The following is a 16,071-nucleotide window of genomic DNA, read 5'->3' on the forward strand; positions in this document are numbered from 1 at the left end:
ACTGAGTGCTTACACAAGACTGGGTTTATAGTTGATACAAAGTGATGGTGCAATCTTGTCTATTCTCTACTTAGGCTAGTAAATTTTGTTTACATAGGACATACAAGAAGACAATGCTGATAAAAAAAAGACAAATGGCAATGAACGTGAGCATGTTGCCAAACCCTCACTTCTGTATAATGACCACTAGGTTAGGGTTGAGCTGAGTGCAGTTCCCTTTTCAGCCAAGCCTCATGTCTAGATGATCTGTCCTCTGGGGTGTAGGAGGATGGCGTTGGAGTGTGGTTTGGGCCGCAGGAACCCGTTGCTGTAGTGGAAGTGGTTGGAGAGCGCCTCTGAGATCTGGTAAGAACTGGTGTCACAGTCTGCCTCATCAACCTCCAGCACTGCCCGTCTGTGGCCCCAGTCTTCCCCTTTGGTCACCCCCTCCCTCTGACCACACAGGTCACTGAGCATTGGGGGGATGTCTGTGGGCCCCACACTGCCATCCTGGTCCTGGGGCTTGATGGGGACAAGGGAGGAAGGAAGGCCAGAGTCCTGCAAAATTGAGACCACATATTGCAAGTCATTGAGAAAAACAGTTTATTTTGTAATAACTCACAGGCCTATGTGCATTTAAACTTTTACGTATACTCTTCCTTGATCAAACAAATACACACCAGGGACATATTGCTTCTCTTCAGGTACGACTCCACCCTTCGTCTGCGCTCTTCCCTCTCTCCCTCCATCTCTGCGCCCCTCATACTCTCTCTGCCCTCATGCCAGCTAGACTGGTACAGGACAGGGCGGCCTAGGTAGTCCACATCCCCCTCTCCAACAGTCCCCCGCCTCCCACCCAGGGATGATTCACTGCCTATGTAGATGGGACGGTCCTAAAAGGAAGGATCCAAATAATGCCATAGATTAAACATCAATGAAAAAAAATATTTGATAGTGGACATGTTGTAAATGTAGAATATTGCTAAAAAATATTTTATGGACTCACCTCAAGGGACATTAGGCTGTTTTTCATTCTACTGTCTAGTCTGAGTAGTGTACAGTCTTCATTCTGGTGTGAAAAGTAGAGAGAATTATTTGGGGTATCACAGTCATTCACAAGTAGATACTAACTGATCATGACAGTTAATCTATTTTGCTCCAATTTTCAGTTGAGTATGTAAAGTACTGAGTACCTGTCCTCTGGGGTCTGTGCTGACAGAGTTGAGTCTCCGGGAGGAGTCCTGTCTGGAGAGTGTGTTGATTTTTAACCTGTGAAAGACAGAGAATGTCAAACTGAAGGGGATTTGAGGATAGGGGTTAAGAGCATTGGGCAAGTAACCAAAAGGTTGCTGGTCCGAATCCCAGAGCCAACTAGGTGAACAATTGCAGATGTGCCCTTGAGCAAGGCACTTAATCCTAATTGCTCCTGTAAATCACTCTGGATAACATAATCTGCTAAATGACTAAAATGTAAAGGGGGAGCAAAGTATTGTGGAAATCAACTCACGTTCTTTCGCTAAGCTCCATCTCTAATTTTCTGTTTTTGCGCCTGTGGTATCGGTTGACTAAAATGATGATGATGATCATGACGATGACCAAAACCCCAGCAGCCACAACTATAATGATCATCACTAGAGTGTCAACAGTGGTTTCCTGCACACTGCGAATTTTCTCTATGGGAGGGATGGGAACATACACAATTGTAAACAAACAACCAACTGCAGTGATAGAGATAAGTTGCAGATTTTCTATTTGAGCAAAGTTGGTATTTCAGATCATCACAAGGGGGCAGCAATGTTGCACAAATGCTACCAAACACAGCGGGAGATAAGTTCTATTATGCTGTCCAGGTTCTCCCAAAATACAGGAGTAACTTTGCCCATTACCTGTCACTGTGATGTTCGATTCTACTTTCCTTGTCCCAATGCCGTTGTTCACCACACATTCATAAACTCCAGTGTCATTCTGTCTCAGGGCTCGGCCAAACAGAAGCCTCGCTCCATTCACTGTGAGACCGTCTGGCAGGGCCTTACCACCCCTGCAGATGGAGACAAACACATACATTAAAGAAGATTGCCCATATTAATACTGAGCTACTCAACAATGTAATCGTAACCTAATTAACATGCACTACATGACCAAAAGTATGTGGAAACCTTCTCATTGAATATCTCATTCCAAAATCATAGGCATGAATATGGAGTTGGTCTTCCCTTTGCTGCTACAACAGCCTCCACTCTTCTGAGAAGGCTTCCCACTAGATGTTGGAACATTGCTGCGCAATTGAGCCATGAGCATTAACGATGTTGGGCGATTAGGCCTGGCTCGCAGTAGGTGTTCCAATTCATCCCAAAGGTGTTTGATGGGGCTGAGGTCAGGGCTCTGTGCAGGCCAGTCATGGAAAGACAATTTTTTAAGTGCTATGCGCTTCGGCACTCTGCGGACCCGTTCTGTGAGCGTGTGTGACCTACCACTTCCCGGCAAGCCGTTGTTGCTCCTAGACCTTTCCACTTCACAATAACAGTATTTACAGCAGCTCTAGCAGCTCTGTCTCCTAGAGATGAACGTACTTTGGTGAGAAAAGTGCAAATCAATCCCAGAACAACAGCAAAGGACCGTGTGAAGATGCTGGAGGAAACAGGTACAAAAGTATCTATATCCACAGTAAAACGAGTCCTATATCGACATAACCTGAAAGGCCGCTCAGCAAGGAAGAAGCCACTGATCCAAAACCGCCATAAAAAAAGCCAGACTACGGTTTGCAACTGCACATGGAGAAATGTCCTCTGGTCTGAAACAAAAATAAAACTGTTTGATCATAATGACCATCGTTATGTTTGGAGGAAAAAGAGGAAGGCTTGCTGAAGAACACCATCCCAACAATGATGCACGGGGGTGGCAGCATCATGTTGCGGGGGTACTTCGCTGCAGGAGGGACTGGTGGACTTCACAAAATAGATGGCTTCATGAGGAAGGGAAATTATATGGATATATTGAAGCAACATCTCAAGACATCAGTCAGGAAGTTAAAGCTTGGTCGCAAATGGGTCTTCTAAATGCACAATGACCCCAAGCATACCTCCAAAGTTGTGGCAAAATGGCTTAAGGACAACAAGTCAAGGTATTGGAGTGGCCATCACAAAGCCCTGACCTCAATCCCATAGAATATTTGTGGGCAGAACTGAAAAGGCATGTGCGAGCAAAGAGGCCTACAAACCTGACTCAGTTACACCATCTCTGTCAGGAGGAATGGGCCAAAATTCACCCACTTTATTGTGGGAAGCTTGTGGAAGGCTACCCGAAACGTGTGACCCAAGTTAAACAATTTAAAGGCAATGCTATCAAATACTAATTGAGTGTATGTAAACTTCTGAACCACTGGGAATGTGATGAAACAAATAACAGCTGAAATAAATCACTCTCTGTACTATTATTCTGACATTTCACATTCTTAAAATAAAGTGGTGATCCTAACTGGCTTAAGACAGGGAATTTTACAAGGATTAAATGTCAGGAGTTTTGAAAACTGAATTTAAATGTATTTGGCTAAGGTGCATGTAAACTTCCAACTTCAACTATGTGTGTATGTACAGTGCCTTGCGAAAGTATTCGGCCCCCTTGAACTTTGCGACCTTTTGCCACATTTCAGGCTTCAAACATAAAGATATAAAACTGTATTTTTTTGTGAAGAATCAACAACAAGTGGGACACAATCATGAAGTGGAACGACATTTATTGGATATTTCAAACTTTTTTAACAAATCATAAACTGAAACATTGGGCGTGCAAAATTATTCAGCCCCTTTACTTTCAGTGCAGCAAACTCTCTCCAGAAGTTCAGTGAGGATCTCTGAATGATCCAATGTTGACCTAAATGACTAATGATGATAAATACAATCCACCTGTGTGTAATCAAGTCTCCGTATAAATGCACCTGCACTGTGATAGTCTCAGAGGTCCGTTAAAAGCGCAGAGAGCATCATGAAGAACAAGGAACACACCAGACAGGTCCGAGATACTGTTGTGAAGAAGTTTAAAGCCGGATTTGGATACAAAAATATTTCCCAAGCTTTAAACATCCCAAGGAGCACTGTGCAAGCGATAATATTGAAATGGAAGGAGTATCAGACCACTGCAAATCTACCAAGACCTGGCCGTCCCTCTAAACTTTCAGCTCATACAAGGAGAAGACTGATCAGAGATGCAGCCAAGAGGCCCATGATCACTCTGGATGAACTGCAGAGATCTACAGCTGAGGTGGGAGACTCTGTCCATAGGACAACAATCAGTCGTATATTGCACAAATCTGGCCTTTATGGAAGAGTGGCAAGAAGAAAGCCATTTCTTAAAGATATCCATAAAAAGTGTCGTTTAAAGTTTGCCACAAGCCACCTGGGAGACACACCAAACATGTGGAAGAAGGTGCTCTGGTCAGATGAAACCAAAATTGAACTTTTTGGCAACAATACAAAACGTTATGTTTGGCGTAAAAGCAACACAGCTGAACACACCATCCCCACTGTCAAACATGGTGGTGGCAGCATCATGGTTTGGGCCTGCTTTTCTTCAGCAGGGACAGGGAAGATGGTTAGAATTGATGGGAAGATGGATGGAGCCAAATACAGGACCATTCTGGAAGAAAACCTGACGGAGTCTGCAAAAGACCTGAGACTGGGACGGAGATCTGTCTTCCAACAAGACAATGATCCAAAACATAAAGCAAAATCTACCATGGAATGGTTCAAAAATAAACATATCCAGGTGTTAGAATGGCCAAGTCAAAGTCCAGACCTGAATCCAATCGAGAATCTGTGGAAAGAACTGAAAACTGCTGTTCACAAATGCTCTCCATCCAACCTAACTGAGCTCGAGCTGTTTTGCAAGGAGGAATGGGAAAAAATTTCAGTCTCTCGATGTGCAAAACTGATAGAGACATACCCCGAGCGACTTACAGCTGTAATCGCAGCAAAAGGTGGCGCTACAAAGTATTAAATTAAGGGGGCTGAATAATTTTGCACGCCCAATTGTTCAGTTTTTGATTTGTTAAAAAAGTTTGAAATATCCAATAAATGTCGTTCCACTTCATGATTGTGTCCCACTTGTTGTTGATTCTTCACAAAAAAATACAGTTTTATATCTTTGTTTGAAGCCTGAAATGTGGCAAAAGGTCGCAAAGTTCAAGGGGGCCGAATACTTTCGCAAGGCACTGATATACATATATATATATATATATGAGCGTACTTACAGTGCATTCGTAAAGTATTCAGAGCCCTTCACTTTTTCCACATTTTGTTGCGTTACAGCCTTATTCTAAAATGTTGTTTTTATCTACACACAATTCCCCATAATGACAAGCAAAAAACTGAAATATCACATTTATGTAACTATTCAGATCCTTTACTCAGTACTTTGTTGAAGCACCTTTGGCAGTGATTAAATCAAAATCAAATTTATTTATATAGCCCTTCGTACATCATATATATCTGAAATCCAGCCTAAAACCCCAAACAGCAAGCAATGCAGGTGTTGAAGCACGATTACAGCTTAGTCTTCTTGGGTATGAAGCCACAAGCTTGGCACGCCTGTTTTTGATGAGTTTCTACCATTCTTCTCTGCAGATCCTCTCAAGCCCGGTCAGCTTGGATGGGGAGTGTCGCTCCACAGCTATTTTTAGGTCTCTCCAGAGATGTTCGATCGGGTTCAAGTCCAGGCTCTGGCTGGGCCACTCAAGGACATTCAGAGACTTGTCCCGAAACCACTCCTGCATTGTCTTGGCTGTGTGCTGACTGTGTGCTTAGGGTCGTTGTCTTGTTGGATGGTGAACCGTCGCCCCAGTATGAGGTCCTGAGCACTCTGGATCAGGTTTTCATCAAGGATCTCTGTACTTTTCTGTTCATCTTTCCCTCGATCCTGGACTAGTCTCCCAGTCCTTGCCGTTGGAAAACATTTCCACAGCATGATGCTGCCACCCTTATGCTCCACCTTAGGGATGGCATTGGCCAGCTGATGAGCGGTGCCTGGTTTCCTCCAGATGTGACACCTGGCATTCACGTCAAAGAGTACAATCTTGGTTTCATCAGACCAGAGAATCTTGTTTCTCAAGGTCTGACAGTCCATTAGGTGCCTTTTGGCAAACTCAAAGCAGACCGTCATGTGCATTTTACTGAGCAGTGGCTTCCGTCTGGCCACTCTACCATAAAGGCCTGATTGGTGGAGTGCTGCAGAGATGGTTGTCCTTCTGGAAGGTTCTCCCATCTCCACAGATGAACTCTAGAGCTCTGTCAGAGTGACCATTAGGTTCTTGGTCACCTCCCTGACAAAGGTCTTTCTCCCCCAATTGCTCCATTTGGCCGGGCAGCCAGCTCTAGGAAGAGTCTTGATGGTTCCAAACTTCATCCATTTAAGAATGACGGACGCCACTGTGTTCTTGGGGACCTTCAATGCTGCAGAAACGTTTTGGTACCCTTCCCCAGAGCTGTGCCGAGACACAATCCTGTCTTGGAGATCTACGGACAATTCCTTTGAACACATGGCTGGGTTTTTGCTCTGACATGCACTGTCAACTGTGGACCTTATTTAGACAGGTGTGTGCCATTCCAAATCGTGTCCAATCAATTGAATTTACCACAGGTGGAATCCAATCAAGTTGTAGAAACATCTCAAGGATGATAAATGGAAACAGGATGCACCTGAGCTCCTAGCAAAGGGTCTGAATACTTATGTAAATAATATTTTTTATTATATAGTTGGGCAAAAAAGTATTTAGTCAGCCACCAATTGTGCAAGTTCTCCCACTTAAAAAGATGAGAGGCCTGTCATTTTCATCATAGGTACACTTCAACTATGACAGACAAAATGAGGAAAAAAATGCAGAAAATCACATTGTAGGATTTTTTATGAATTTATTTGCGGAAAATAAGTACTTGGTCAATAACAAAAGTTTATCTCAATACTTTGTTATATACCCTTTGTTGGCAATGAGAGGTCAAACGTTTTCTGTAAGTCTTCACAAGGTTTTCACACACTGTTGCTGGTATTTTGGCCCATTCCTCCATGCAGATCTCCTCTAGAGCAGTGATGTTTTGGGGATGTTGCTGGGCAACACAGACTTTCAACTCCCTCCAAAGATTTTCTATGGGGATGAGATCTGGAGACTGGCTAGGCCACTCCAGGACCTTGAAATGCTTCTTACGAAGCCACTCCTTCGTTGCCCGGGTGTGTTTGGGATCACTGTCATGCTGAAAGACCCAGCCACGTTTCATCTTCAATGCCCTTGCTGATGGAAGGAGGGTTTCACTCAAAATCTCACGATACATGGCCCCATTCATTCTTTCCTTTACACAGATCAGTCGTCCTGGTCCCTTGGCAGAAAAACAGCCCCAAAGCATGATGTTTCCACCCCCATGCTTCACAGTAGGTATGGTGTTCTTTGGATGCAACTCAGCATTCTTTGTCCTATTGGTCATTCTTTGTTCTATTTTGGTTTCATCTGACCATATGACATTCTCCCAATCTTCTTCTGAATCATCCAAATGCTCTCTAGCAAACTTCAGACGGCCCTGGACATGTACTGGCTTAAGCAGGGGGACACGTCTGGCACTGCAGGATTTGAGTCCCTGGCGGCGTAGTGTGTTACTGATGGTAGGCTTTGTTACTTTGGTCCCAGCTCTCTGCAGGTCATTCACTAGGTCCCCCCGTGTGGTTCTGGGATTTTTGCTCACCGTTCTTGTGATCATTTTGACCCCACGGGGTGAGATCTTGTGTGGAGCCCCAGATCGAGGGAGATTATCAGTGGTCTTGTATGTCTTCCATTTCCTAATAATTGCTCCCACAGTTGATTTCTTCAAACCAAGCTGCTTACCTATTGTAGATTCAGTCTTCCCAGCCTGGTGCACAGGTGTCTTTTATACTGATAACTAGTTCAAACAGGTGCCATTAATACTGGTAACGAGTGGAGGACAGAGGAGCCTCTTAAAAGAAGTTACAGGTCTGTGAGAGCCAGAAATCTTGCTTGTTTGTAGGTGACCAAATACTTATTTTCCACCATAATTTGCAAATAAATTCATTAAAAATCCTACAATGTGATTTTCTGGATTTTTTTTTCATTTTGTCTGTCATAGTTGAAGTGTACCTATGATGAAAATTACAGGCCCCTCATCTTTTTAAGTGGGAGAACTTGCACAATTGGTGGCTGACTAAATACTTTTTTGCCCCACTGTATATATACATACACACACACATTTGCTAAAAAAAAAAATTAAACTAACTTTTTCATTATGGGGCATTGTGTGTAGATTAAGGGGGAAAATATATTTAATCAATTTTAGAATAAGGCTGTAACGTAATAAAATGTGGAAAAAGTGAAGGGGTCTGAATACTTTCAGAATGCACTGTATGACTAATGGAATAGCAGACTCACTGCATGAAACAACGGCTATGTTCATGAAGGCAGATGTATCGGACAGGGTTGATCAATACACAATTCAAAAGTTCTAAGTCTATTTACGAAAAAAAATGTTAAGGCCTTTTGTTCAGCAAAACATTACCAGAATATAAACCTCTGAAGGGAATGTCAACTAAGCTACACAGAAGTAGCCTATAATTACATCCAAACAATAGGTCAGTGTGCATTGGTGAGGTGTTTTAGCTAAATACATTTGTTACATCAGGGTTACCACAAAAGGGAAACCAGCAATTTGCCTTCATCTGTAAAACCAGTTTAATTACTGCTCCTATTGATCTGAATAGACAAATGCCGCTTGGCTTGGTACGAGCCAACTACTATATGAAGGAAGACTAAGAGGCCCCTGAATAAGCTCAGACGTCCCAGGAACTATAATAGAGAGGCAGTTTCTGATCCCGCCAGGAACTAGGTCCACTGAGAGGGCTCAAGTTGCCCAAGTTTCACTGTGCCAGCCAGGCTGCCATTTTACTGCTCAGCCCAACAAGGGGCTTCTCACATTTCTCTTCTTACTCACTCAGCCCCACCTTATAACCAATCCTTTATAATGGAATCAAAGCCAGAGATTACATCTGACACTGAATACATGTTTGACAATAATTATACTGATAGGGTTTATTTTCATTCAAATGCATTAAGGTTTTAGAAACATGCCATAAATGTGATACTCTATATACAGTACATTTAGAGCAATTTTGGAAAAGTATCGCTTCTTCAATTATTTTTAACTTCTGCGGAAACAGACACACGATTTGTTAGCATGCTGCAATAGTGAGTATTTAATTGTGTGTGCTGTCATTATTGTAATGCTCAGAGAAGAATCTTTAATTACGCGCAGACCCTGTGTTTTACAGTGTATTAGAGTGATATTTAAAGCGAGGCACTATGATTAAGTGCTTAAGAGGCGTCTCCAGAGCTTCCTCCCTCCATGGCTCCCTCCCCTCCCTGGCTCGCTCACTCGTGTGAAAATGTATCCCTTTCAATCGGTTTTCTAATTCTGCAACTCGACAATGTATTTATTCCATATTGAATGGAACAAAGAGGAAGACACCCTCCTCTAGTTGACACTTTATCGTGCATGTGTTTCTCTTGCAAATATTTGAATAGTACATTTTATAGTGCAAAGTGTTACATTACGCAAATAATGACAGACAGAAACAGTCAGGCAGGTAATACCTGGTCCAGGTGAAGCTCTGTGGTTTGGGGTTTCCTCCAGTCTCACACTTGAGTTCAGCTCCCTTCAGTCCCATGTACCAGTTTCCATTATAGCCGGTGACAGCTGCATCTGGGGGAACTGTCAACATAAACTTTGTCACTTTAATCCAAGCATGACCATTTAATTATACTATCCCACCACAGTGACAGCTGAGGGTAAACTCACATTGCACCACCAGGCGGTTACTGATCCTCCGGGGTTGCTCCAGAGCAGGGTGCCAGACGAGGCAGTCCAGCCGCATGCCGTTCATACTCCTCAGGGGGTGCAGGGAGAAGTGGGTGGACACGGCCCCGCCCTCGGAGCTGCGGGTCTGGTTCTGACCAGGGAGATCCGTATCCCAGGTCAGTCGAGGTGGAGGACGGGCCACGGAGCGGCAGGAGGCAGCTATGCGGAAGGACTGGCCCTCCTCCAGAACCACTGGGTCCAGAGAGGAGATTGGTAGGGCTGGGGGGGAAGGGAGGTAGAGGGGCAGGGCCAGGGTATATGAGATTCCATGTTGTGCAGGTAAATTGAGTGCGTAAGTAAGGCTTTGGTCAGCCAGAACAGATATTTCCTTCAGTGGTTGACTCCAACTAATCAAGTCAAATGTGGGGTTATTAACAGGAAATGACTATGATGAGTATAACAATGAAAATAGTCACATGGTTTACAACTATGATGAAGAGGATGGTGAAAGTAATTAGTCTTACTCCACACAGTGAGTGACAGCTGCCTCTCAAAGTTCCCATAGGGGAATGTGCTGATGTGACAGGTGTATTTCCCCTCATAAGACTCCTCCGTGTTCATGATGAGCAGGGCAGAGTCCACTGTGGGGCTACTGCTCTCAAACCTCACTCTCCCAGAGTATCGCCCAAACTCTGACAGACATAAGACAGAAAGACAAACAGAGAGACAAAGACAGATTTATTCCTGGTAAACATTACAATCCTTGCAGACAAATGCAAGAAAACAACATTATGATTATAGTGATTGAGTGACTAAGTGGTTAAGATGGCCGTCTACTCTGTGTGAGTTGGTGAGGGCATGATGCACCAACCTGTGTGTCCCTCTGTGAGGTGGGCAGTGATGATTTGTTCTTTGGTGCCATCAGGTAGCTCCTTGAACCAGCTGACCTGAACTACCTGCTCCTCCTCCTGAACTTGAAACTGACAGGGCAGCCGCGTCTCAACCTCCGTCAAGGAACGCAGGGAGAAGGATGGAGGAGGCTCCACAAACCCACCCCTCACACACACTGCTGTATGAGAGAGAGGTGTGTGTGTGTGTGTGTGCGTTAGAGAAAGCAAAACAGGGTGAGTGACGGTGTGGAGAAAGAGTAATGCATCATCACTATAACAAACAAGGAATCGCAAACATTGCCCTTTGAAGTGTTGAGGTGGGTATAGACTGTCTGTAGTTAATGATTCCTTCACTCATTAATGATTACACCCGCAGTTGAAAGACCATGGCACATACATGTAACTGCCAAAATAAAGAAAACACCAACATACTGTAAAGTGTTAATAGGGCGTTGGCCCAACACAAACTGCCAGAACAGCTTCAATGCACCCTGGCATAGATTCTACAAGTGTCTGGAACTCGACACCCTTCTTCCACGAGAAAATCTATATCATGTTTTGTTGATGCTGGTGGAGTCGCAGTCTCAAGGGACACTCCAGAATCTCCCACAAGTGTTCAATTGGGTTGAGATTTGGTGACCGAGACACACACACACACACACCCTTCTAACCCCCTATTTGTATTTATTATGGATCCCCTGGCAGAGTACTCTTCCTGGGGTCCAGAAAAATTAAGGCAGATTATACAATTTTAAAAACATTACAATACATTCACAGACTGTGTGCCCTCAGGCCCCTATTCCACGACCCTATGCTCCTTTGAGCCCATTCTTTGAAAGTCACTGAGATCTTAAGGCTCCAGAATGGCGCAGCGGTCTGCTAGAGGTGTCATTACAGACCCTGGTTTGATTCTGGGCTGTATCACAACCGGCCGTGATCGGCAGTCCCATAGGGCAGTGCATAATAGTCCCAGCATCATCTGGGGTTAGGGGAGGGTTTTGCCGGGGTAGGCCGTCAATGTAAAATAAACATTTGTTCTTAACTGACTTGTCTAGTTAAATAAATATACATATTTTCTTCTAGCCATGGTGGCCAAAATAATAGGCAACTTGATTAATTAACTCAGGAACCACACATGTGGAAGCACCAGCTTTCAATATATTTTGTATCTCTCATTTATCCAAGTGTTTCCTTTATTTTGGCATGTTACCTGTATACGAGTCATTCCGTTCATTTCAACCACACAAGAACAAGGACACAGACCCACAGAGGAATGCAAACAAACTCACACACAGGCTCACACTTATTTCTAGTGAACACAAAAAGGGACTTGTTGTGACCTATTTTACAAACGGGAGAAACAGACAGGCGCACACAGGGCCTCAGACAGAGGTCGTTAGTGCCACAAAGCTGTGTTACTTGCTTTTCCTGTTCATGGCATTCATTGACCTTTATCACACCTCAGTTTGGCAGTTATGCTAAGGCCTATATTAACACACTAACAGAGTGCACCACACAGGAAGCTTACTTTTAAACACAGGTATAGGCCTACACATGCTACAAAAATGTGTTTGTTGAAACACTCACTACTAATCAAAACAAAAAGATAACAGCAAGGAAGTAGCCTGCACTTTGTTTTCCAAAGAATGTTACGCTAGTACATTTCTATGATGCCGATCAGTACTTGTCACCGCTCCCTTTCCTTATAGTGTCAGGTATGCAACAAACATACATACCCAGATATACACAATACAATTAGGCTTCACATTTGTATTTTTTTAAAGAAAAAAATCTAATAAACATTCCCAAATCTTACCAAATGCCCATAGCACCAACCACGCTGTGCCCCACTGGCTCTGGCCCGGGACAGGTAACTCCATCCCTTGATTCAGTGGCACTCCCAATATCAATCTTAGGGAGTTCCAAAATCTATCCAAGTTGAACAACAAGCTTCAAAATGGTATGAAATAATGCATTTTCGTAATCTCATTATTATTAAAAACATGAGAGTAAAGTGTTGCCATTGGAGTAGCCTATTTGGAGAAACATTTGTAGACAAGCTTACGGCGGTGGACTGTGCGTCAGGTGTTCGTGTCTCTTCGTAGGTCTTGCCAATCAAACCAAAGCTGCTCGATTTATTTACAGTAGCACACAAATTGTGTACACATTTTCTACAGTATAACTACATTCCAAATATTCAGTAACAAGAAAAAAAGGTCCCAACTTTTCGGTTTACTTTTCAAACATTTCTTTCGCTCACTCTCCAGGTATTCGTAGTCCGTAGCCTACCTGACGCACGAGGTAAAATGTTCATTCCAACTCGAACAGTTGCAAAACACCAGACAATCGGGTAACACTACTTGCTCTACAACATCGGAAAATAATTAGATTAAGTCATTAGCCTACACAAGACTAACATTCTTCTGTGAAATGTCTCGAATTTACACTTTGCTCAAGCTTTTGCATTCCATTGTTGAATACATATTTTACTGCCTGCGTCTCTCTCCACCCCCTAATTATCATACAACGTAAAGTAGCCTCCTTTTTTGTCTTTTAAGTCTGACCATACAACAGTGAATTATTTTATTTGACACAATGCAATGCACAATGCTGTACACCTAATCTATAAGTGGTCTATTCTCAAATGGCTCTAGTCGTATTTAAATCTAAACGTATTTGGCCAGATTAATGGAAATTACTATTGAATCAGATAAAATCTAATTTCAATAAGTAACGTTGACGTCTAATTGGTCACTTTCACTCTTACCGAGGTCTACAGTCATATATTGGCCCGGAATTGTAGATGTTTTGTTTGATATTAATTATGGGTATTCACAAGGGGGCGGCAGGTAGCCTAGTGGTTAGAGCGTTGGACTAGTAACCGAAAGGTGGCAAGATCGAATCTGTTGAACAAGGCAGTTGTTCCTTGAAAATAAGAAAGGAGGATGCTGTTGTTACAAAAATACATGATAAGGTCTACATTTGTTTCAGACCAAGACCATTTTGAAAAAGTGAACATACTGACATGTATTTTACTACCAGGACTAGAATGTTATTGTGCTTTTGGCCTTGTGAGTTCATGTTACTGTGGAGATTAAATCTTGCATATTGCCGTTTCTCTATTATTTTATTTATATATTTTTTTATTTGAACCTTTATTTAACTATTGAAGTGGTTATTGTTTTGAATTTGTTTTGAATACAGTTCCATGACCAGTTATTTGTGTATGTAAATAATGGTGTTGCATGAGATATTGTAGACTTGGAGACACTTGTGCCTCATTTCCAATGAGGATGTACCCCAGTGTTTTACCCAAAAGTCTCAGACTTATCTGTTTCTATCTACCTGGGCCGGCACCCGTATCTCACTGGGCCATGGCTCTGTCGGACCAGCTCTGTCTTGGAGCCAAGGCAAGGCCCTGTGTACTTTTCAGCACCATTTACATAACAATGGCTAACTGTAAACTTCAATACTTTCAACCAGAGGTTGTTGATTCGGCTCACCACAAGTATTGATGGAAACAATAACATCAAAAGGGAATTTCACCTTGGCTCTGCCACGGCATACAGCCATTACTATATTAACATTATTACGTTTTTATCATAAACACAATTATCCAAACCACAAGCTAATACTAGTACATTTTCATTTCAGTGGTAGAATCGGGAAGTTTCAACTTCCTGTGTATGTAACGGATGTGAAACGGCTAGCTAGTTAGTGGTGGTGCGCGCTAAATAGCGTTTCAATCGGTGACTTCACTTGCTCTGAGACCTTGAAGTAGTGGTTCCCCTTGCTCTGCAAGGGCCGCTGCTTTTGTGGAGCGATGGGTAACGATGCTTCCTGTGTGACTGTTGTTGATGTGTGCAGAGGGTCCCTGGTTCGCGCCCGGGTATGGTCTAAAGATATACTGTTACATGTATTCATCTGCTCATAGTCAACCACAAAGTCCGGCATTCAAATGCAGATAACGCCCGCTAAGGTAGATGGGGCGTGCCCACAAACTTGAGCGATGCCAATGTGTACTTCAAACGAACACACAGAAAGATTTTGTATGCAAGATTTCTTTGGACAATATTTGTTTTTCACTGTCATCATACCTGTGTGGTGTTCTGTGCCTGACTGTGCTAATTACAAACAAGCATGAAAACATGTTATCTTTCAACGTTCTATCTACCAGAGATTTACCACAATTCTGCCAGTGGCTTGCATCTGTCCGGTCCTCTGGCAGTCTCTATGGTGGTGCCACAGGGTTCAATTCTCGGGCCGACTCTTTTCTCTGTATATGTCAATGATGTTGCTCTTGCTGCGGGCGATTCCCTGATCCACCTCTACGCAGACGACACCATTCTATATACTTTCGGCCCGTCATTGGACACTGTGCTATCTAACCTTCAAACAAGCTTCAATGCCATACAACACTCCTTCCGTGGCCTCCAAACGCTAGTAAAACCAAATGCATGCTTTTCAACCGATCGCTGCCTGCACCCGCATGCCCGACTAGCATCACCACCCTGGATGGTTCCGACCTAGAATATGTGGACATCTATAAGTACCTAGGTGTCTGGCTAGACTGCAAACTCTCCTTCCAGACTCATATCAAACATCTCCAATCGAAAATCAAATCAAGAGTCGGCTTTCTATTCCGCAACAAAGCCTCCTTCACTCACGCCGCCAAGCTTACCCTAGTAAAACTGACTATCCTACCGATCCTCGACTTCGGCGATGTCATCTACAAAATGTCTTCCAACACTCTACTCAGCAAACTGGATGCAGTCTATCACAGTGCCATCCGTTTTGTCACTAAAGCACCTTATACCACCCACCACTGCGACTTGTATGCTCTAGTCGGCTGGCCCTCGCTACATATTCGTCGCCAGACCCACTGGCTCCAGGTCATCCATGCTAGGTAAAGCTCCGCCTTATCTCAGCTCACTGGTCACGATGGCAACACCCATCCGTAGCACGCGCTCCAGCAGGTGTATCTCACTGATCATCCCTAAAGCCAACACCTCATTTGGCCGCCTTTCGTTCCAGTACTCTGCTGCCTGTGACTGGAACGAATTGCAAAAATCGCTGAAGTTGGAGACTTTTATCTCCCTCACCAACTTCAAACATCAGCTATCTGAGCAGCTAACCGATCGCTGCAGCTGTACGTAGTCTATTGGTAAATAGCCCACCCATTTTCACCTACCTCATCCCCATACTGTTTTTATTTATTTACTTTTATGCTCTTTTGCACACCAATATCTCTACCTGTACATGACCATCTGATCATTTATCACTCCAGTGTTAATCTGCAAAATTGTAATTATTCGCCTACCTCCTCATGCCTTTTGCACACATTGTATATAGACTCCCCC

General features: G+C 43.4%; 1 protein-coding gene across 2 annotated transcripts; it reads right to left on the reverse strand.

The window, feature by feature from the left end:
* Positions 1-6: 6 nt before the first annotated feature.
* On the reverse strand, positions 7-13,253 carry LOC110530562 (nectin-4). Of its 2 annotated transcripts, XM_021613749.3 has the most exons (12): positions 12,777-13,241; positions 12,528-12,640; positions 10,693-10,890; positions 10,346-10,513; positions 9,822-10,100; positions 9,617-9,734; positions 1,866-2,017; positions 1,487-1,652; positions 1,173-1,248; positions 986-1,048; positions 660-872; positions 7-537 (listed from the first exon to the last, which is right to left on the reverse strand). In XM_021613749.3, the coding sequence occupies exons 2-12, from the start codon at positions 12,589-12,591 to the stop codon at positions 238-240; spliced, it is 1,797 nt and encodes a 598-aa protein (XP_021469424.1). In that variant the 5' UTR covers positions 12,592-12,640; positions 12,777-13,241; the 3' UTR covers positions 7-237. The 2 variants fall into 2 exon arrangements, with proteins under 2 accessions (XP_021469424.1, XP_021469425.1); XM_021613750.3 differs by having other exon boundaries at positions 12,528-13,253.
* Positions 13,254-16,071: the final 2,818 nt, after the last annotated feature.

This window comes from Oncorhynchus mykiss, chromosome 8 (genome assembly GCF_057628025.1).
Source record: "Oncorhynchus mykiss isolate SJ-2025 chromosome 8, ASM5762802v1, whole genome shotgun sequence".
NCBI classification, from domain to species: Eukaryota; Metazoa; Chordata; class Actinopteri; order Salmoniformes; family Salmonidae; genus Oncorhynchus; species Oncorhynchus mykiss.